Source organism: Emys orbicularis, chromosome 2 (genome assembly GCF_028017835.1).
Source record: "Emys orbicularis isolate rEmyOrb1 chromosome 2, rEmyOrb1.hap1, whole genome shotgun sequence".
In the NCBI taxonomy this organism is placed as follows: Eukaryota; Metazoa; Chordata; order Testudines; family Emydidae; genus Emys; species Emys orbicularis.
Window position 1 is genome coordinate 205,022,060 of NC_088684.1, and position 23,442 is coordinate 205,045,501.

Sequence of the window (23,442 nt, forward strand, 5' to 3'; positions counted from 1 at the left end):
CCAGCAGGCAATAGTTTTCCATAACAAACCTCAACTCCGGTTTATAGATCAGACTCTCTATACTTCTACTGGCATAGAGGAGTCACAATTTACACACCTATTTAAAACCACATGCCCTTTCTTGGGGGAGAAAGGACCAGAGAAAAGCAGCCTTAATTTGCTGCCAGGGAGCTGCAAAGGCTGCCCGAAGAGATGCTCTGAATCTGGGTGTCCTCCATGTGTTGCTTACAGGCCCCTGAGCAAGGGTTACAGGCACTAAGGAAGACTGAGGCTGGACTGACATACCTTTGCTGAAACATTTCCCACTGTTCTGATCTCATCAAAAAACGTATTCAGCCTTCTTCGAAGAATTGTGTGATTCCACCCCAAGAGAGAGGTGACAGCTTGAGACCTGAGACGGTACACTTGAACAGACCAGGAGGGGTCAGAGGATCAGTTAGCCCAGTAACTGTGACAATTCAATCCACCTCCCATTGAAGTCAAAGACTCCCAGTGAATTCCATGGGGGGCTTAGAGATGGACTTACACTGCAAAGTTCATATCTGGACTTTCCCAAAGTTCAGAGGAGGTCATATCTACCACTTCTGTGAGTCAATTTCCCTTTGATTTATGCAGTACAAGTGTGAGTGTGTATATTATACAGCCACTCAAATTCAATTTTGTTTTTTTAATTGGTGTGGCTATTTTTAGGCTATGCAGACGTAGAAATTTAAGATCCATTGTTGTGTTTGTATCGGGTCACTCCAAAAACAACTTCAGTTTAAACAACAAAAAGAAAAGAAAATAGAATTTGAACCTCCTTTTGACAAAACGAAATGTAAGTGAGTCAGGCCACAATGGGGACTAATATTTTGTTTCAAAAGAAAATTGTAATACTGTGTTTTAAAGGTGGCTATTGCTTGTGTATTGTAACTTCCATATACACACACGATTTCATAAAGATTTTTACTACCAACTGCACACTGAGGAAACTATCTAAATACATATTTACACTGTGAACTGATGATTCTGTTTAGTCCCTGAACTCGTATTTGGTTAAATAAACTTCCTCTTCTCTAAAGGTTCTTTGGACTGAAGCAACCAAAAACAAAATAATTTTGTGATGCCGATGGCAGAGAGATCCCTTTGAAACATACTAAAAATAGGATAGAGTTGTCTTTCAGTACAACAGACGAATATTTCACCTCCCTGTTTATGGTTCTAATTCCACCACAGGATTCCAACCAACAGGTGTTCCATTTTATGCTTGCCCACAGCATCAAATCAGCCCACACAATTCAAAGTCTCAGTTCTTGCTCTCAACAAACCACAGTGTGAACTAGCATATTTTTGAGGGTTGCGGGGGGGGGGGGGGGAAGGGAGGGAGAGAAGCACAGGGATTTAAAAAAAAATTATTTGTACTATTTGACAGTACCAGTATATCAGTTTGGATTGATTAGGATACTGGTATTTCCGTTTGGATTGATTAGGATACTGATACCATGTGTAGAGGTATGGGATAAGTGCACTATTAACCACTGGAATAGCAAAAAATAAATAAATAATGCATTTAGCCAAAATCATCCTACAGTCACTGTTAAAACCATGGGTAAGCCTGATACACTTTTCTTTAGATGTCTTGGGCTGGCAAATATAAAGATTTTAAAGGTTACTTAGACGCTATTTCAGCATCTTTCTGTGCTTCCACAGTGCATATTTTCATACCTACGTTATAGCCTTAAGACAATGTTACTGCAGAAAAAAATATGCAGAAGCTTTTCTGTTCAAAATACTAAGAGTTTTAAGCCAAACGGTGTCTCTCTCTCTCTTAAGGTTCTCTGCCTTGCATGAATTCACACTGTTCTACACTTTCGTTTCACTCAAGCAGAAGATGAAAATAAAGTACAATTATTTTATAAGCTCTGTACTGTACTGGTATCCATTCTGCAGAATTTATTAACAGCAAACCTCAGTATTGTACAGTTGATCTTTTAGTACTGGTATAAACACCCTTTAATTCAGTGGTGTTACAATAGGGATGCATTTGGCCCTATTTGTTTTTAAATAAAGGAAACCAGATAAGTTGTTCTAAGTCAGCAGTTACTGCATATACCACAGCAAGCCACTTCAAGTTCAGCAGAAACTCACTAATCGCTACATGAACCAACGCTTGCAGAGGTCATTGACCGGCAATTACTGTGGGTAATGCTGGAACACACCCAACAAGGGAAGGAGAGAGATTGCGTCTGTGTATTCTTCAACCGCACGCATGTGATGTATAGACAAGCCAGAAGGAAAAGGAAAAGTAAACTGTAAACACCTCAGAGTCAGCAGCATCGCAATAAATATATTAAAACAATAATCAACTAAATTGTAGCTTGAATACACTCAAGGCTTGGGGTTCTTTTGGTAACCATGGGAGGGATTAGTATTATTTTTGTGTAAATCTGCAATTAGGTAGCAAAGAAGCAAGGGATTTATAAAAGCACAAACTTGCTACCATGTACCACATCACACAGCAAAACCCTCATTTATCAACTAGTGATTCATTAACCCATTAAATTAATGTGTTGACTCTTTGGATTGTATTTCATTTTATGTTTTACAATGGAAAATCCATTTTGTTAGATGATTTTTTGTCTATTGTTCAGTTCCACCTAGTTAAATTAAAACTAGGGCTGTCAATTAATTGTAGTTAACTCAAAAAAATTAATCGAGATAAAAAAATTAATCACGATTAATCACACTGTTAAATAGAATACCAGTTGAAATTTAAATATTTTCAGATATTGTTCTACATTTTCAATATTGATTTTAATTACAACACATAATACAAAGTGTACAGTGCTCACTTTATATTATTTTTATTACAAAAATTTGCACTGCAAAAATAATAAACAAAATAAATAGTATTTTTCAATTCACCTCATACAAGCACTGAAGTGCAATCTCTTTATCGTGAAAGTGTAACTTACAAATGCAGATTTTTTTTTGGTTACATAACTGCACTCAAAAATAAAACAGTGTAAAACTTTAGAGCCTACAAGTCCACTCAGTCCTACTTCTTATTCTGCCAAGCGCTAAGATAAACAAGTTTGTTTACATTAATGGGAGATACTGCTGCCTGCTTCTTATTTACAATGTCACCTGAAAGTGAGAACAGGCGTTCGCATGGCACTTTTGTAGCCGGCGTTGCAAGGTATTTACATGCCAGATATGCTAACCATTCGTATGCCCCTTCATGCTTCGCCCACCATTCCAGAGGACATGATTCCATGCTGATGATGCTCTTTAAAAAAATAATGCGTCAATTAAATTTGTGACTATACTCCTTGGGGGGAAAAAATTGTATGTCTCCTGCTCTGTTTTACCCGCATTCTGCATATATTTCATGTTATAGCAGTCTTGGATGATGACCCAGCACATGTTTGCTTTAAGAACACTTTCACAGCAGATTCGACAAAACACAAAAAAGGTACCGATGTGAAATTTCTAAAAATAGCTACAGCACTAGACCCAAGGTTTAAGAATCTGAAGTGCCGTTCAAAATCTGAGAGGGATGAGGTGTGGCACATGCTTTTAGAAGTCTTAAAAGAGCAACACTCTGATGTGGAAACTACAGAACTCAAACCACCAAAAAAGAAAATTAATCTTCTGCTGGTGGCATCTGACTCAGATGATGAAAATGAACATGCGTCAGTCTGCACTGCTTTAGACCGTTATCAAGCAGAACCCATCTTAAGCATAGAAGCATGTCCTCTGGAATGGTGGTTGAAGCATGAATATCTTGCAACGCCAGCAACAGCAGTACCATGCAAATGCCTGTTCTCACTTTCAGGTGACATTGTAAACAAGAAGCAGGCAGCATTATCTCCTGCAAATTGTAACCAACTTTGTTTGCCTGAGCGATTGGCTGACCAAGAAGTAGGACTGAGTGGACTTGTAGGCGCTAAAGTTTTACATTGTTTTATTTTTAATGCATTTTTTGTACATAATTCTACATTTGTAAGTTCAACTTTCATGATAAAGAGATTTCACTACAGTACTTGTATGAGGTGAATTGAAAAAATGCAATTTTTTTGGTTTTACAGTGCAAATATTTGTAATCAAAAATAAATATAAAGTGAGCACTGTACACTTTGTATTCTGTGTTGTAATTGAAATTAATATATTTGAAAATGTAGTAAACATCCAAAAATATTTAAAATAAATGGTATTCTATTGTTGTTTAAAAAAATTAATCTGGATTAATCACGCTGTTAATCGCTTGACAGCCCTAATTAAAACAAATCAAATAAAACAAAGCCAACATTCAGATGAGAGTTGGCAGTACCTGCAGAATAGAGCATTTCCTTTACCTACCTCCCTTCACAAGAAACTCCAACCACAACCTGTTCATGGAAGATTGTTAGACAAATATCGTGGCTGGATTTGAAAAGGAGCTAGATAACTATCTAACTGACAACCAAAATGTGTGCACAAGGAAAAGAAGATCTCATGGCCTGTCATTCCCATCTCTATTCCTTCTCCCCATCTTTATACTCATGAGCCTAAACCACTATCTCCTCCACTGGCAGCTTTGTCTTGAAGAGCTTCCCTTAGCAACAACAGGAAGAAAATGTCATTGAACTTCTTTTCGAGTGATGAAATCACCGCCCAAAAGAGAGACATGGCAGAATGCACAGCAATGGAATCACTGTCACACACAGAGTAAGGACAGGCAACCCGGGCAGTTTGACCATGAAAAAGTAGGGGTTTTAAACTGGAAAAAAATATTAGAAATTTCCAGAGCAAAAATCTCCAAATAGTAGGTCAAATCAGGTGGGAATACTGGGATTATTGCACTTGAGATTGATGTATGATCTTAAATGAGAAATTGTTGCATTTCTAATGTTAATTAACTATAACATTCCATTAATATTGTTTTCAGTATAAGGCAGTACGTTTACAAATGGTAATAGTTAGTTCTGGTTTTTTTCTGAGAATATAATTAAGACTTTCTGGGCAGTTTCATGTCTATGGATCGCCACAGAGGCACATTAAGGATGCAAACATTTTCCAGGCAATATTCTTTTCTTACTACAGGGTCCCACTGCCTTCAGTGGAAGTGCTTATGTGCATAAAGTTAAGCACATGCACAAGTGTCATCAGGATTAGGGCCCATGGACTGAGAACAACAATCCAACAATGGACCCTGACTGGGACTTTAAAACAAACAAACAAAAAACAAACCCAAAACCTCCCAGCTTTAAGAATATAAATGTGATCCCTGAAAGCTAACTTTTGGTTGTTGTTGATTGTACAAATATTTTAAACTGCTTAGTTAGAAAATAAACAACTTTAAAGTTAAATGGACACATTATATGTGCTACAGAATGAAACAAAACATTAAAGCAGATTCTAAACAGAAATCATATTTTCCACCACAACTGTGTGTTCTATTTACAGTCGTCATGCTGCTAACTCCACGCCCAAAGTGTTCTCAAGACGTTACATGGTGTTCCATAACTCACTGTTCATCTCCAAAGCCTGAGACTGAAGCGAAGGTGGGGAAAGTCAAGAATTAACTTGAGTAACATTATGGCTCTGATCCTGAAAACACAATCACATATGCTTAATTTTACTCATGAGAAACTCAATGAGTTCTATGGGTCACCCTGCATGCCTAAAGTTGGCAATAGCTAACCTTCAAAATACATAAGTCTTCAAATGAAGAACCTACTACGAGTCCTACCTTTGCCACCCTCATAATACACTATAAAATTAGTCTCAAACACTAAAAATTATCACAGTGTTGGGGAATTACTGTAGCATATTGTAACAAGGGTACTATGTCTCCCTGGGTGAGCTAACACAGGCATTGCAATGGAAAACCTGGATAGGATAAAAACAGTGCAATTAAAAATGTATACACACATTTCACTCTTGTCATAGATCTTTCCAATTCACTCTGGCCATCTGGCCAAATCTTGCAGTCCTTATTCAGGCAGGAAGGGCTAGTTCCACTGACTTCAACAGGAATTATGACTAAGTAAGGATTGGAGGATTTGGGCCATAATGACAAAGACATGCTAGTAGCAAGCGGAATCTAAATCCAAACAATGAGAGAAGGGGGAAGCTACATATGTAAAAATATTCTCTTAAATGTCCCATTTTTTTCTTGACCAAAGAGTAGATGGTAACTTCATATCAGGTTGGAACTCAACTGGAAAGAGGATATTCTGCTCTATCCCAGACTAACTGATTTTAGACACAGCCTCATATAACTCTAGGTATTTAACTCCCATGTCATTAATCCCTGGCCTTTTCTTATAGCAAGCTCCCTCCCCTCTCTTCCTGGGCAAAAGGCTTTTGCTTTTGGAAGACTTCTAATTGCTCTTGTTAAACCAAAGGTGTAAACATTTCATTCCTATAGCTGTCCTATTATCTTCAAAAGCTTCAAAAAGTGCCCTGGAGCACTGGGAATTCTTCTTACAGGAAACCATCTGCACATATAGACCCGGTATACTCTTTGGTATAGTCTTGTGGCCCTAAGGTTCATGAGAGGCAAAGATTATAGCCTCTTGGAATCTGTTCACCTTCCAGGGGCATGCCTTGTGAAACATCAGGGAGTAATTTGCTGATCAAAGGGTACGTCTACACTTACCGGAGGGTCCGGCGGCAGGCAATCGATGTTCTGGGATCGATTTATCGCGTCTGGTTTAGACGCGATAAATCGATCCCGGATCGATCCCGGAAGTGCTCGCCGTCGACGCCGGTACTCCAGCTCGGCGAGAGGAGTACGCGGCATCGACGGGGGAGCCTGCCTGCCGCGTCTGGACCCGCGGTAAGTTCGGACTAAGGTACTTCGAATTCAGCTACGTTATTAACGTAGCTGAATTTGCGTACCTTAGTCCAAAGTGGGGGCTTAGTGGGGACCAGGCCAAAGAGTGTAGTTTTACCGCAAGTCGGTTATAAATTTGCTACATGTCCATTGCTGGAATCTGCTAGGCTTTGCAGAAATCACTCATCTCTAGTTTACCAAGATGCATACAGTATATAAAGCCAGTGAATCCAATTACATGAAAAAATGCATCTATTAATAAACTGGAGAGAGTGAAACTGACTAGATTCTATGTTGTCAAATGCACAAAGTACAGAAGCTGGAAAAATAAAGAAGTATTTTTCTCTCTAATCTTTTTCAGCTCTAGAAGATACCATCAGAGATACTTAGTTTTGCAGTTCTCAAACTGTGGATTTGTGTCTCCAAAAGTGAAACTATTTGAGCAGCAGATTCCAGAAGTCTTGAGGTCTTTCTGAGTGTAGCCTTCATTGATTTGAGATCTACCATACCATTCTCTCACTAGAAGGGAAAACCTATAATGGCAGCAGACCATAAAAGAGACCCAGTTTGGGAATAAGAACCATTCAAGAAATATATGTTGGCTGATGATGTTTTAAAGAAAGTCAAACCAGTGAACTGGTGGAAGTCACTTAAGCACTTGGATTCAGAAACTGTTGAAGTGATAATCTCACTTTTAACAGCAGTAACTTCTTCTGCTTGTCTAGAAAGAATATTTTCTGCCTTTGGACTAATTCATTCCAAATTGAGAAATCATTTGGGACCTGAAAAAGCAGGAAAGCTTGTTTTTCTTTTCCAGATTAGGAACAAACAGGAAAATGAAGGTGAAGATGACTGGGTTAGCTGCAGAAGCCAATATTTTAAGTTTCTCATGTTGACCTGGCTGACATAGTCGATTTTAATTATTGTGGGTTTTTTTTTTAAATATTTAATTTAACTATTTTAGTTAAAAACAATTTTAACAAAAACAAACCTGGTTTTAAAAAACTTGAATGTTGCACTAAATTCAAAAATTCATATGCTTGTTTTGTTAAAATATTATATGTTTGCTGTTGAAGAAAATAATCCAGAATACATAACGTTGTTGTTTTAGTTAAATAAAACAATTTAAGTGTCTGTCTGGTGATGTTCTCTTCCTAATACAGCATGGCAAGAAAATCCTCCAAATATTAATGATTAACCTGTTGAATTGGAGGTATTTATGAAGTCATTGGTAGGTGAACTATCTGCTTCAATTTCCTTGGGTAAATGAAATAACCAAACAATCATTCATTTTTTGATATAGCTGTAAAACCAATCTGAAAAGTTTTCAAAATAAATCAGCTTAAAAATGTATAGTGTGTACCGTCTAAAAATGAAACCTACATCTCTGAGTTGTGAAGAATATGTATTAAGGTTATAACAATCAACAAGAATGCACTTTTATGTAGAAATCCATGATTAAATCGAGTCTTTCTAACTAGTGATTTAAATCATGATTTAAATCCATTTGTTTTAATCAAATCCACCCTGATCCAGAGTGCATTTACATCAACTATGCAAACTTCTATTTGCCTGGGATGAGTAAAATGACACTTGTTATTTTCCCCTCATCATATTAAAAATGCTCCTTTTTACCTAGGAGTTATTGTGCCTCCGCTGTTAAATTTCCATGGTAATCTTGCAAAGCTAATTCACAGTTCATGAAAAATAATTCATTTATAAATTGCATGTAGAAGAGCCACAGTAACAAAAACACTAACCCAGGAACCTATCCTTGCAACAAAGCCCGTTGCCAACTCTGTCCACATATCTATTCAGGGGATACCATCATAGGACCTAATCACATCAGCCACACTATCAGAGGCTCCCTCACCTGCACATCTACCAATATGATATATGCCATCATGTGCCAGCAATGTCCCTCTGCCATGTACATTGGCCAAACCGGACAGTCTCTACGTAAAAAAATAAATGGACACACATCAGACGTCAAGAATTATAACATTCAAAAACCAGTTGCAGAACACTTCAATCTCCCTGGCCACTCGATTACAGACCTAAAAGTCGCAATATTACAACAACAAAAACTTCAAAAACAGTCTCCAACGAGAGACTGCAGAATTGGAATTAATTTGCAAATTGGACACCATTAAATTAGGCTTGAATAAAGACTGGGAGTGGATGGGCCATTACACAAAGTAAAACTATTTCCCCATGCTTATTTCCCCCCCCCCTACAGTTCCTCATATCTCCTTGTCAATTGCTGGAAATGGGCCATTTTCATTACCACTACAAACAGTTCTTTTTCTCTCCTGCTGATAAAAGCTCATCTTAACTGATCACTCTCCTTATAGTGTGCATGGTAACACGCATTGTTTCATGTTCTCTGTGTGTGTGTGTATATATATATATATATATATATATCTTCCTACTGTATTTTCCACTACATGCATCCGATGAAGTGGGCTGTAGCCCACGAAAGCTTATGCTCAAATAATTTGTTAGTCTCTAAGATGCCACAAGTACTCCTGTGCTTTTTGCGGATACAGACTAACATGGCTGCTACTCTGAAACCAGTAAAAACAACGCTTTTCTTTCTTAAATTGGTCTTGAAGCTTAGGAAGGCAGGACTTGCTAAAATATTACAAGAGGAATCCCATTTTATTCTTTCACACCTTACACTTCATTAGTTTGGTCAAATTATTTGGGCCATGCTTCTTTCCTGCTCTTTTATTGCAATGCAGTTATTCTTGGCTGTGATCCACCATATTCTTAGCATGACGAAGGAAAATAGAAAGATAAAGACACACCTTGTTACTCAGCAGGGTCAACAACTGTTTTAGCAACAAAACAAAAATAACCAACACAAGCACATGGTGTTTGATGGGGCTTTGAAAGATACCTGTTTGCTAACCAGCTAGTGCCTGTTATTACTACTATCAGAAAACTTACAAAGGACTTAAGAAAAACTTATTTGAACCCTTCAGGCGCATGAACTCCCCTCTCGTCTTTCCATCTTTTTGGGGGGATGAGGGGGAATGGAAAGGGAATGCAAACTGTCAGGCTTTTCCTTCAACCTCCTCCCACAGCTCTCCCTGCAAAAGAATTCAAAGAGTAATAAAACAATTGTCTCTCATATAATTACACTGCCTCCCATACCTGTTAGACAAGGTGTGTGTGGGGAAAAAAAAAAAAAAAAAACCAATGAAGAGAACTACAGCCCCCCCACCCCCAAAAAGATTGTTCCCAGCTTTTCACATACAGTAAAACCATGTTACAAGTTGTTCCACCAGGAAGACGGATTAAGAGTCTGGGAGAGCTGCATGTTTGTTTTCTAAAAAAGAAAGAAGTGACAAACTCTGGTGCTTCTGAAGTCTGGTCTAACTGAAGAGATTCCGTAGTTGTACACATTTCTGTGATTATACAACTTGAGTTAATGTTGGTTATATATTTTATGACTAATAAGAGCTGACAGTTCCAAAAGATTGATTAAAGTGAGGGATCAAAGCAGACGATCAAACATAGTAATCTGAGATCCAAGTAGACTTCTTCCATCTGAATCAGACATATGCTCCATGGGATTTGAGCCTCAGTCTTGGCACTTTTTTCCTGTTTTTGAGAGTACAAGATTTGGCTTTCAAACCCTGTGTCATCTTAAATTTGCCTAATTACAAAGTATAGCCAAAAAAAAGGCCCTTTCAGGGTCACTACTCAGTATTTTGAAGCACAAACGTTCACTTGGAACATTTAGTTTAAAAGACGCTGTTTCCTAAACTACAAGATTACCAGTGAACCCTCAAGTGAGTGGTTAAATGAGAGGATGCAGTACCAATATATTCTCTGTATCAACACAAATTATACACGCACATACTTTAATCACACTTCTTGATGCAACTGCAAACTGTACACTCTTTGCAGGTAATAAAGGGGTTGAAAAAGTGGTATGCACCAAGGAGCAAATCTAGGGTTACCATTCGTCCGGATTCTGTCGGACATGTCCGGCTTTTTTGAGTTAAAAATAGCGTCCGGGGGGAATTTGTAAATGTCCGGATTTCCCCCCCATGCAGAGCGCGCCCGGCTGACAGGGCAGCCGGCCGGATCGTGCCACTCGCACGGGGCTCTGACAGCCAGAGCCCCTCCTCCACTTCCCCCTCCTCTCCCCTGCAACTTGAGACCACTCCCCTCCTCTCTCTCCCTCCTTCCCCCTCCCTGCATTTGCAGATCGTCGACCGGCCGTTCGCCTCGGGCCTCCGGCAGTCTGGAGCTCCTCCCCCTGCTCCCCCCTCCCCTGCTGCCCAGCGCACCGCTCAGCAGCACTCTGTTCTGAGCGGCACGGTAAGGGGGCCAGGGGGTCGGAGAAGGGGCAGGGAGGTTCTGGAGGGGGCAGTCAAGAGACAGGAAGCAGGGTTGGATGGGTCGGGAGTTCGGGGGGGGCTGTCTGGGGGTTGGGGGTGTAAGGTTTTGGGCAGTCAGGGTACAGGTAGGGGGTAGGGTCCTAGGGGGCCAGTTAGGGTGGGGGGGGGTCTCAGGAGGGGACAGTTAGGGGACAAGGAACAGGGAGGCTTAGGTAGGGGGTGGGGTTCTGGAGGGCAGTTAGGAGCAGGGGTCCCAGGAGGGGGCAGTCAGGGGACAGGGAGCAGAGGGGTTTAGATGGGTCGGGAGTTCTGCGGGGGGGCTGTCAGGGGGTGGGGAGTGGTTGGATGGGGCGTGGGAGTCCCTGGTGTCTGTCTGGGGGTGGGGGTGTGGATAAGGGTTGGGGCAGTCAGAGGACAGGTAGGGGGTAGGGTCCTAGGGGTCCAGTTAGGATGGGGGAAAGGTCTCAGGAGGGGGCAGTCAGGGGACAAGAAGCAGGGAGGCTTAGGTAGGGGGTGAGTCCTGGGGGGCAGTTAGGGGCAGTGGTCCCAGGAGGGGGCAGTCAGGGGACAAGGAGTGGGGGGGAGGGTTGGGAGTTCTGAGGGGGGCGGGAAGTGGGAGGGAGTGGAAGGGGCAGGGGCGGGGCTAGGGCAGGACAGGGGCGGGGCTAGGGCGGGCTCCTCCCGTCCTCTTTTTTGATTGTTGAAATATGGTAACCCTAAGCAAATCTTAAGCCCAGTGCATGCCCGAGTAGCAGGGCCACTCTACTGGGAAGACTGTGAGGTGGAAAATGGAAGGAACTCTCTCCCCTCCTAATCCAGGCCATGAAGCAACCCTGATGCAGCTCTCCAGCTGTTCTGCAAAGACTACTGAAGCCCAATGGCTGAAGTAGGCTCTATATGGTCCATTTTGAGGCACCTACCTTCCAAAAGAGAGGATGGGAGGAGCCATGAAGTGGTGTCCTTCTACAGTCCCTCACCTTCCCCAGCCTACCCAGGCTCAACTCGAACCACTCCTGGCATGTTCACAGATAGGGGGTGCCTGTGAAGCTATGCTGTGCATCACACAGGGATTTGTGTGGCCCGCTGGAGACTGTCCTGATCCCCTAGTGATATGTCCACACTTCTGAAGGAGGGTGTGGATTTGGACCTAATGTGAGCATGTACTAGCCCAGGAGTACTCAACATACCGCCTGGGAGCCAAATATAGCCTACAAATCTTAAGGATGGATTGTGCTTTTAAAGCACAGCCAGGCAGAGGGGGGTCATGTTGCATTGGAAGGCCCAGGAGACATATTGGCTGATCCAGAACTGAAGTCAAGAGAACTACACATCTGTAAGTAAAGAAAGTCAAGATCTGGCCCACAAGCAATCAGCAGCATACAATAAATACTGAGTTATCAAATGCATCACTGAAATACAAGATTCACCACACTACTGTATCATGATTTTGCAGTAAACCTCAGACCACTCACTGACCACCTAGAATTTACTGTCACCAGAGTACAGCCAGTGAGGGCTAATAAGAAGGACCCTTCCATTGCAGAGGCTCCAGTGCAACACTGCATTCTCATGGACAGTATACTGACTTGATGCATACTTGTTCTGACGTACTTCAGAACTGTTCAGCACACCCTGCAATGCCACTAAACCACACAAACGCAACATCGATGCTAAACTGAAGCTATGCTATTTAACGATTGTTGTCAAAGCCAGGGCCATACCAGTGGGGATAACATTTTTTTCCTTATAATAACCATACAGAATACCCTCTCGACTCACCAACCAACATGTCCATTAACTATCTTATTACCTCTCAAAACCAAATTCTGCTACTTTAAATCTTTCAGAGGGGATACAAACTGCTCTAGGGCAGTGGTTCTCAACCTTTTTTCATTTGTGGACCCCTAAAAAATGTCAGATGGAGGTGCGGACCCCGTTGGAAATCTATTGTCTCTATATATAGTTGAATTCTGTTCAGTCAGTTTTCAGTCCAATTTAGGGTGACCAGATAGCAAGTGTGAAAAATCAGGATGGGGATGGGGGGTAATAGGCACCTATATAACGAAAAGCGCCGAATATCGGGACTGTCCCTATAAAATCAGGACATCTGGTCACCCTAGTCCAAGTCTTTCGTGGACCCCTTAGATATGGTCGACGGACCCTGGACCACAGGTTAAGAACCATGCTCTAAAGTGCCTGCATTTACACTGGGGGACTGAGGGCAGCTAGGGGGGTGGAGATCTGCATTTTGATACAAATAAATCCTGGATTTGTGAACTAGGTCTGCAGAAATGTTACAAATTGGTTAACTTCACTATACATTTGATACTTTAATCCAATTACACTACATGTTCTCCAGAACATCAACCATGTTAATCTCTTCTAAAATTACTGAACTCTCTCTAGTCCTGGGAATGAAAATATCTGCTTCTCAATTTCTGCATGCAATGCTAACAATGGATCCCTTTCATATATGTAACAAAGTGTTTGCGGGGGGCGGATGGGGGGTGTTACTGTGCTTCCTTGTTTTTGTATCACAGTAATGGATTTTAAAATAATTTACTGGTAACAGATCATGCATATGGACTTTGTGCAGCTGGTGCTAGAGCAATCAAAGTGCATTCCTTTTGCAGCTATCCTTAAAGAACCTTAGCACCTCTGGACCTGAGCTTGATATTTTTTTCTCATTCTTAAAGAGATTACTCTCTAGTTTAATGAGGAGTTTGACCCTTTCTTGCTCTTTCTGTAACCAAAGGACACAGTACTCCCTCTCCCTGTATTACCATTCTTCATATATAGATTATGCAGGGCCTGAATGGTATTTATATTAACAAGGGGGGACCTTCACCCTCTGTCCTCACCTGTTAGGACATCCAGTTGCCCTACACAGGTAGCAAGAAGATACAGACAGTAATTTGGCCAGGGTTGATAGTTACTGAAAGAAGCTGTTAACAGAACTGTGTGATGGCTTGTGTAAAACAATCCGGCAGTCTCAAAGCTACTTCCTGTGGGCTGGTCATCAGAAAAACAGCACCACAGCCAGAGGCAGCCTTAGAAAAGAGGGCTTGATTCCCCACTGCCCTGCACTTTGTGCAGATCTTTACACCTATGCAAAGTGAGTGTAATCCTAACTTAGCAGTGTTTCATACCATTGCACAGCACAGATGTAGAGGACTGTACATGGTGCCAAGCAGTGTAGGGCCAGGCCCTCAATAAGCATGAGCAGTTCTGTGGGTGCACAGAGTATTCCAGCCCCTTAGACAATATACTGTAACAAGGAAGTGTGTACAAAATGTTCATTTATCTTAATATAGCTGTGCAGAAAATACATTAGCAACCTGTCATTCACAGCATGCATGCATTCCTGCAAGCTAAGTGATAAGGCTAAACAGACTGCCTAATCCACTGGACAACAGGTGGAATCAATGCTTGGAAATGTAAGTGACAAATGTGATCTGCTCACTTTACATTCTGAGCTACTTAAACATTCACCTTTGTGCCTCATTGATGCCATTGGACTCAACAAGTGCTGATAAGCCCTCTGTGTTGTATTCATGACTGAGCAAGCAAGAGTTGAATTTCCACAGCTGATTATTATCGGAAGATAATCTAACTGGGCAAGGATTAGTCTGCTGGGCACTTTATCACTTTCCAACAAGTACATGACTGGAGACGGGAATTTAAACCTTTCCACTAATACATACAGCAGGGCCTGATGCTGAGCTCAATGAAGTCAATTTTACAGCAGCATAACTCCACTGACTTCAATAGCACTAGTATGAGTAAGAGGAGATTCTTTCCCACTTGCTTCTCAAGTGCTGAATGAGCCTATTGCTAGCATTTCCCACCCCCCTTTTTGTTAACCCACATTTACTTCAGTTTCCTGGGAAATGTAGGCTTAGCTATACACTCTAGTCTTTCTCACTTCCTTCCAGACTCTCATTATCCATGCATGTGCTCCTGATTAGAAACCATTCAGACCATACTCTCCAAGAGTAAGTGTGTGTGTGCATGGTTTTGAGTGCATGTTCAACGTAAATGCCTAAACTAGTCTACAAAATGTAAAACTAAAAATTACATTAGCAATAGGCTCAATCAACATTTTGGGGAACATGTTTTCAAAGATAGTCATCTGAATCATATTCATAAAGTGAGTACATATTTTGGCAGGTTTCAGAGTAGCAGCCGTGTTAGTCTGTATCCGCAAGAAGTGGACTGTAGCCCACGAAAGCTTATGCTCTAATAAATTTGTTAGTCTCTAAGGTGCCACAAGTACTCCTGTTCTTTTTACATATTTTGGGGTATTTGTACAAGTAACTATGTGCGCAAAATATACAAGTATGCATATAATTCTCTGTTCTGCATGCATAATTACATGTGCACATTTTGCAAATGCAACTGAATTGCCTGTTTTTAAAAATTTGTGCCTTGATTTTCAGAGTTTGCCAAGCACTCACAACTCCCTCTGAATTCACCACTGGCTCTTTGAGCTAGCTCAATGCACAGAAGTTGAGGACACTCAACACATCACAAGATTAGGTCCTATGTAAATCAAGTCACTTTCCTTTCAGTACTGGAATTTAATCATCCTGAGGTTAGTGAGAATTACTTAGTTGCATTTGTTTGTTTCCTCAGCCATTTGTGTTCCCTCTGGCCTTCCTTTTGTCCTATTTAGTGTGGTTTTCTGATATCCCTTACTTTTCCACACTATTCCTGGCTGCTTCCGACTTACAGGTGAAAAAAAAAAAATCACTCTCCAGTGGAGCTGGAAATGATTGACTGCCATGCTCAGCTAGTAATGGTGATGATTTTTTTTAATATAACCAGCAAATAAATTAAGATCACTTATGCTCTCCTCTGACTAAAAATACTGGCTGGTAATTTCAGTTTGTAACAGGAGATTGACCATGGTCAAGGGAAAGCACAGGAAATATGAAATAGCAGAGTGGTCCAGGAATACTAACCCCAGACCAAAAGTGTTAGGCTGAAATGGGCAGCAGGACATCCAAACACTCAGAGGTTTATACCATTTCATCACCCTATAGCTTTCTTGCTATCAAACCATAGCATGCCTGTAGGAAATAAGTTTCCTGTGTCAAAACACTTGGCTCACCAATGATACGTTGCAATGCAGGAACATTGCAGCACAGCCTTGTCAGCACACTTCTCCTGCCTATTGGCATGGCTTCATTTTTTTTTTAAACAAAACAAGAACCACAACATAGTGTGACAAAACATACTGTATTTCTAGCTAGCCTGACTTCTGCAATCACATAAACAATTACCGAGTCTCAGAGGGGTAGCCGTGTTAGTCTGAATCTGTAAAAAGCAACAGAGGGTCCTGTGGCACCTTTAAGACTAACAGAAGTATTGGGAGCATAAGCTTTCGTGGGTAAGAACCTCACTTCTTCAGATGCAAGAATTACCATTATTCAACTTGACAGTATAGTTTTGAAAAAAAAAAAATAGTGCTAATAATACTGCAATAGATAAAGGCTTGTCAGCACTTCCACCCCCAAAATATCCCATTTTCAGAGCTTTGAGAGTCTTCCAAAAAAATCTGTTTCAGGTTAAAACTTGCAAGGGAGCAAAGTTTGGTTTCACAACATTGGACAACAAAATCAGATCAGCTGTTTTTTTAATTGTGGAAGGAGGGGGGGGAGAGAAAAGTTGTTTTCAGAGTTCTTTTGCAGTTGTATGATGGGGAAATGGCTTCAATTTAAAACAGAGAGTTTAGCAAGCAACTATTTATCATAGAAATGTATATAGATCCCCATCATCCAAGCACAAGTTTGTGTTACGTTAATGAAACAGTTACAAAATATGGCACAACATCTTATTCATAAAGAACAGAACTATTTCATGACATTACTAAAGGTCAGTCCAATCTTTGACCAGACAAACAGGTCTTGAACTGTGCCCTTAAGCTCACTAAAACCATGGTTTGGCAGACTGCCTGAGATAGCAGGTTCCAGAGGCATTACTCTCCCCTCTGAAGGCTCCTACCAGTTATAGGGCATTCAGCACCAGACAGACAAAAAGAGATGTAAGCAGATTGCAACCACCTTTACCATGACAATGTCCCAGAACATTTACACCTTGAATCGCACCTGTGAGTAAATAACTACTGCACATCACAGAGCAATGGTGGGTGCCCATAATGGCTTGCTACATGGTACCAGATGAACTGCAGCATTCTACACTGGCTAAAGATCCCAAGCATTTCTGAATGTGCTCTAGATTCATTTGGTAAGGGTTGGAAGGTTGGACTATAGGCCTAGGTAGTTAAGTTAAAAATATAATCTGTTATACATTCACACAAAACTTGCTAAAGAAATTTAGATGCCTGGGCTTGTATTGCCATGACAGAGGGAAACAGAGAGTATGCCCATTTGATCTTTCCATAATACACATTCCCAAATTATACACTAACCCACTAGGTCCAAAGCATTGAGGGACCACCATCACCACCTCCTAGTTAAGGATGAGCCAAGAAAAATGGGGGTAGTACATAAAACTTTGTGAAGTAGTAATGAGGATCAAAGTACACAGCTTTTTGGAAACATAAGGCACCAAACGCCAAGTAACGCAATTTCATTTGAGCAGTTTACCTGTTCTCCAGCAGTGTCATGCACACAACCTCTCGCACGCCAGGGTTGTTGGCTTTTTCCACAGAGCAGCTTTGCAGATTCCAGGTAGCCACCCTCAGCACAGGCTTGCCATCTCTCACCCCGCCAAACATCTCCACCGAGGGGCGAGTGGATATAATCTGGGTCGGGCCCCCAGGTGGGAAATCCAAGTCCTCGCTCTGGAGGCTCAGAGAGGTGGGGCTGGGGTGAGGATTGACGTTGAAGCTGAGCCCCCCGTTGGTATTGGTGGAAGGGGGCCGTGACCTCTCGGTGAAAATCTGGTGCCTGATTTTGTCCAGGAAGGAGGAGTTGATGCAGTCCATCTTCACCAGGTCCTCGATGCTTCTGAAGGGCCCGTGCTCCTTGCGGTAGTCCACGATGCCATGGGCTATCTTCTCTGTGACGCCGCGGATGCTCATGAGCTGGGCCGGCGTGGCCGTGTTGATGTTGAGCCTGGCGGCGGCCAGGTGGTGCTGCGCCTCGGGGTTGGGGTCCTTCCTCAGGGAGCTGGGCGAGTGCTGCGCCGAGCTGCCCTTGCTGCTCACGCAGATCTCGAACTTGACCTGCTCCAGCCGGGCGGCCCCGACCCCGCTCACCAGCGCCAGGTCCTCCACTTTCTTGAAGCCCCCGATGTACTCCCGGTACTCCACGATGCTCTGGGCCACGGTGCGGGTGATGCCGGGCAGGGTCATCAGCTCCTCCTCCGTGGCGCTGTTGATGTTCAGCCGCTCCTGGTTGACCAGGATGTGGCTGAAGTTGCACGCCGCGCTGAACTTGCGGCTGTGGCAGAGGTCCGAGGGGTCCCGGGGGATAGAGCGGTGACAGCCCAGGTTGCCCCCCATGGCCGGCGGCGCGATTCGATCCTAGCCCGCGGTGCGGGGGGCAGTTCTCCTGCCTGCTGCGCGAGCGGGGCGAGCTGCGGGTTCAAGGCAGCGCGCGGCGCCCCTCAGACTGCGACGCTGGGAGCGGACTTGTGCCACTGCCCCGGCTAGTGGGAGCTCTCCCGGCCCAGCCCCGCATCGCCCAGGGGGAGGGGCCTGCAACTGCTCGGCTCCAGACTAGCGAACTTGGCAGCGGGGCGAGGGTTCAAAGCAGAGGGGAAGTTAAAAATATCCCCGCCCCTTCGCCGCTCCACACACGCCAGCCGGCAACCTGCCCCTGACCAGCCACTCTGCCCGCCCGCCGGGCTGCAGCGTGGCCCCGGCCTGGAGACAGAGAGCGAGCGAGCGAGAGCCGGGCAGACACTGACAGCGTCCGTAGCAAGCAGCCGAGCCGCTGGGGGTGCCCCCCCTCCGCCTCCTTCCTCTTCGCGGAGTTTCTTCCCCGCCCCGAGCTGCTTGTTGACTGCGCAGAGCGAGACAGGGGAAGGAGCCTCCTCTGCTGCCCCCGGCGGGACTTATCCAGCCCCGCATACAACTCGCTCCCTCCCCGCGCGTCCCAACTCTCCCTCCCCGCCTCCCAGCCCCGGTCACCGCAGAGCAAAGGCCGGTGCGCCTGGCTCTCCCCGCTGCTGACTTCAGGCTCAGACACCCACCAGCCCCTTGCAACGGCGCTGCTGGCCCCGCACCGCCTCTGCCCCTTCGCTTTCCTCCGGGGTTGGCACCAGCGCTTCCCTCCCTCCGCAGGGGAGGAGGCGCCAGCTGCCTTGGCCTCCTCCTAGGCTGATCACATGGGCTCCCTGCCTCCCATGCAGAGCCCAACCTGCGGCCGCAGCAGCCTTGACGGGAGCGACAGGTAGCTGAGCTGGAGGGGTGGCTAATGAGCGCTTCCCTTCCCTGCTTGGCGCGCCCTTTGGATACTGCGGTCTTCAGGTGGTGTTAGGATGACCAGATGGCCTGATTTTATAGGTTTCAGAGTAGCAGCCATGTTAGCAGCCGTGTTAGTCTGTAGCCGCAAAAAGAACAGGAGTACTTGTGGCACCTTTGTTAGTCTCTAAAGTGCCACAAGTACTTTTGATTTTATAGGGACTGTCCCGATTTTGGGGTCTTTTTCTTATATAGGCTCCTATTACCCCCCACCCCCAGTCCCGATTTTTCACACTTGCTGTCTGGTCACCCTAGGTGGTGTCAGCATAGCGGGGACCAAGCAGCTGGGGGGAGGGGGGAGGTCTAGAGATCTCTCTGTCAGGGCTACGCAGGGCAATTCTCACCCCGAGGTTCTTTTCCCGGGTTCTTGCTCAAGTGGCTGGCACTTGGTCAGAAACCATGGTGCAGGGGAGAAAGAGAAGGGAGAGAGTCATGACCATACGTAGAGCTTATTGGATAAAGGCGCTGCGTTTTCCGAGTGCTGCCCAGACATGAACGAATGGATCTGACTGCAAACCCATGCTAACCCGCGGCCGGTGCTTCGTGCCTGGGAAGTTGCAGTTAATATGCGAGGGCTTTTTGATGGTCGCAGCATTTGGACATCAGCCCTTCTGGGTGCCCTTATTAAAAAGGACTTGTCTCCTGGCACAGATCCGCGCTTAGGCGTGGTGGATGACTGACCCCAGCATGCCTTCGAAATCAGCACAGATTCCAGTGGCTTGGTAAACCTTTAACCTGGGGCGGTATGTCCAAACTTTGCAACACAGGAGAGCCACAGTGGCACCTTTCCATCTTCAGCCATGTATTTGTATTATGAGACCTCACCGAAGTCCAAAGGCATAATCGCAGATCCCATTGTGCTACATGCTGTTCAAACTCTGAAAAAGATTGACTCTGTCCCAAAGCGTTTACAGTCTGTGGCATCACAAGTGAGTGTAAAACTAATTGGAAGGAACAGGGGCAGAAAAATGAGGAAAAGAGCAACATATGGTTAAAGATGCCAGGTATGTGCACAGCTAGATTAAAATAGCATAATACAAATACTTAATATGAACATCAGAAGTGACTACTGGCTCTCTATGATACACCTAATAAAATAAAAGGACACAGTCACAATAGCAGTTTGTTTTTGCATCATCTATGGTAGATTAATATAAAGTATTTTAGTACACCAAAAATAGAAAGCATTTTGATCAGCTTCAACCTCTCACCAAAGGTGCAGGAAAAGAAGATTTAACATTTGAGGGAAGAGCTGGCTGCACTGGGCCGTTGGGCTTCACTTATGCACCAGTGCTTTAACATTTGCAGTGAGTACTGTATTGTGTATTTTACATGACCGTATACATTTGTTTCCTGTTTGAATTTACAAGAAATGTAGCAAATTAGTAGCTTAGTTTGTCAGTGCAAGAAGTGCTTATTCAAGTGATTAAATGATTCCATCTGCATTGAAAATATAGTGAATTCCAAACCATAAGAACAGCTTCCAATGCACCAGAAGTCACACTGGGCCTAATTCTGCAAAGCACAGATTAGAACAATTTAAAAGAGTGTTCTCTGCACTGCAGTAATATTGGGATAAGAGCCCCAGGAGCTATTACTGTAGTGTAGAAAATTCTCATCTTTGTAATGGTAGATTTCTACGATAGATTGAATAAATGCTAAACAAACTGATTAAAGAAGTAACTAAGCACTGAAATCAATGCGAGTTGTGCCTATGCATCTGTGGGCAGAACTGGGCCCTCTGTATTTAAAAATAAAAAAGACTGTTGATTGGAGCAGGGCCAAGAGGAAAACCCTTGTCACCAACATGAAATTGTTTCTGTTCCATCAGTAACTAGGGAAGATGTTAAGCAGCAATTATTAAACATTTTAAATATGAAAGAGCAGATAATACTCTTTGGTGCAAGTTAAAAGAATTGGCTGGAGAGAACTCTGAACCATTAGTGTTGATTTTTAACTAATCTTGGAACAATGGGGAAGTTCCAGAGGATAAGAAGAAAGCTAATATTGTGCCAACATTTCAATGACTTAGGAAACTATAAATTGGCTAGCCCAACAATAATCCTGAGAACAATCATGGAAAGACTGATATGGAACACAATCGGCCAATAACAAAAAGATAGTGGAATTCAACTTGGGTCTCCCACAGCCTGGGTAAGTGCTCTAACCACTAGGCTAAACGTTACAAGCGGACTACCACCTTCTAATTTATCTTGAGAAAGGCACCTAAGCCAGGTCAGTCCTAACTCCAGGAAAGGGTTCACAGCTGTGAATCCCAGTGGATTAAGTTCCCCTTCTGAATCTAGCCCAAAAAGGTTCAGTGTTGATTTGATCACAGTTCTGTTGGAAGGAATGTATTAATTCTATCAAACCTTTGGATGGAAATCATATTTCCTGGTTCCTTGGCAGCATGCCCTAGCTGCTCACCTGGAGAACTGCTGGGCTCCCTGGGATCTCCAGCTCTCCAGAAGCCCACCAGGCTACCCAGCTCCCAGACTCCCTGGACAGCTGGCTTCCTGAGATTCCCCCACTTCCACCCTGACAGGCAGCCCAGAGAGGACGACTGCCTGCTCCCTGGTTAACCAGCTCCCCAGTCTGAGAGATTAGATAGCAGGTGCTGAATTTGTCTCACAACAAGACAAGCACAAGTTCTGAACTTGCCTCATGAAAAGCCAAACTACTTGGAACTCAGCACCAATAGCTGGAATAGAGCTCACATCCTCCAAAAGCACAAGCCCCACCCTCCAACATGAAAGGAAGAAGACTATGTTAGCATGGCAATATAGGGTTTATGGGAACCAGTTGAGTAGTGCTGATTACAGTCAGAAGGAGACAGTGGTTCCCTATATATTAGCTGGTCTGCTACAATATTATGGTTATTTTAGGTTACTCTCTGGATGATGTAGAACATTGAGGTGAGCAGACATTCTTAGCAGTTTCCTCCCTCCCCTCCCAAATACTTAAACATAGTGACCTCTTCCTTGTTGCCCTAAGATACTGTCACACTTTGAGGTGCAATCCAGACTGTGTCACCACCTGCCCTGTAATGTTGGGTGCCTGAAATGCCCTGCTGCTGTAGCTCCAAGCCTGGGACCCTCACAGTCAGCTTACAAGCATGCAGGTCAAACCCTGAGTGTCTGTGCTCTAGACAGCCCTGGTTCAGCAGCTCTGGCTTCCATCAGCCTTGGTTACAACCAGCAAGGTGACCCCAGCACACTCCCAGTCCTGAATTTTCCAAAAACCCTGTGCCCGTATGTGTCCAGCCCTCGCCTGGACCACCCAGAGTAACAACGGGGTCCGTTACTCCTTTAAAGAGACAAAAACACATTACAGCTTACTAACTTTATGAGGTAAATACTCCCTTCCCTTCAAATACAGCACTGAGTTGGTTTACAGTAAAAAATAAAACACATTTATTAAGATATTCATAGGATTAGGTGGGTTCAAGTATAAGGAATGAAGATAAAATAAGTAGAAACAAAACAAAATACATGTTCTAGTGGCTAAGACTTTGTTCAAGGTAGATTTCTTACCAATCTTTCCTCTTTCCATCCATGGATGACTTTCTCTCAAGTCAGGACCTTCCACAGAAGCTTGGTTTTCCTTGTCTTCCTAGGTGAAAGATCTTTGCCTAAGCAGATTTCTCACCTATACTCAGTTTCCAGAGACTTCAATCCCCACCCTCCCTTAGTTGAAGGATTCCTCTTTCTCAGCTTCCAAGAGCTCTGTTCCCTTGTGTCTGTCTAGTGATGCATGCCAAAGATGGCTTCTGTCTTTGCTTATAGCTTCCAAAGGTCAGTGACGTCATTTCAAGAACCAGGATGATCTCATGATGTTTTCCCCCTTCCTGT

General features: G+C 43.4%; 1 protein-coding gene across 1 annotated transcript in view; it reads right to left on the reverse strand.

The window, feature by feature from the left end:
• The window catches only part of EEPD1 (endonuclease/exonuclease/phosphatase family domain containing 1), an 86,362-nt gene extending 67,734 nt beyond the window's left edge, over positions 1 to 18,628 (reverse strand). Inside the window, exon 1 of the mRNA XM_065399447.1 lies at positions 17,769 to 18,628. Coding sequence (XP_065255519.1) covers positions 17,769 to 18,628 — 860 coding nt within the window. The remainder of the gene's footprint in view (positions 1 to 17,768) is intronic.
• Positions 18,629 to 23,442: the final 4,814 nt, after the last annotated feature.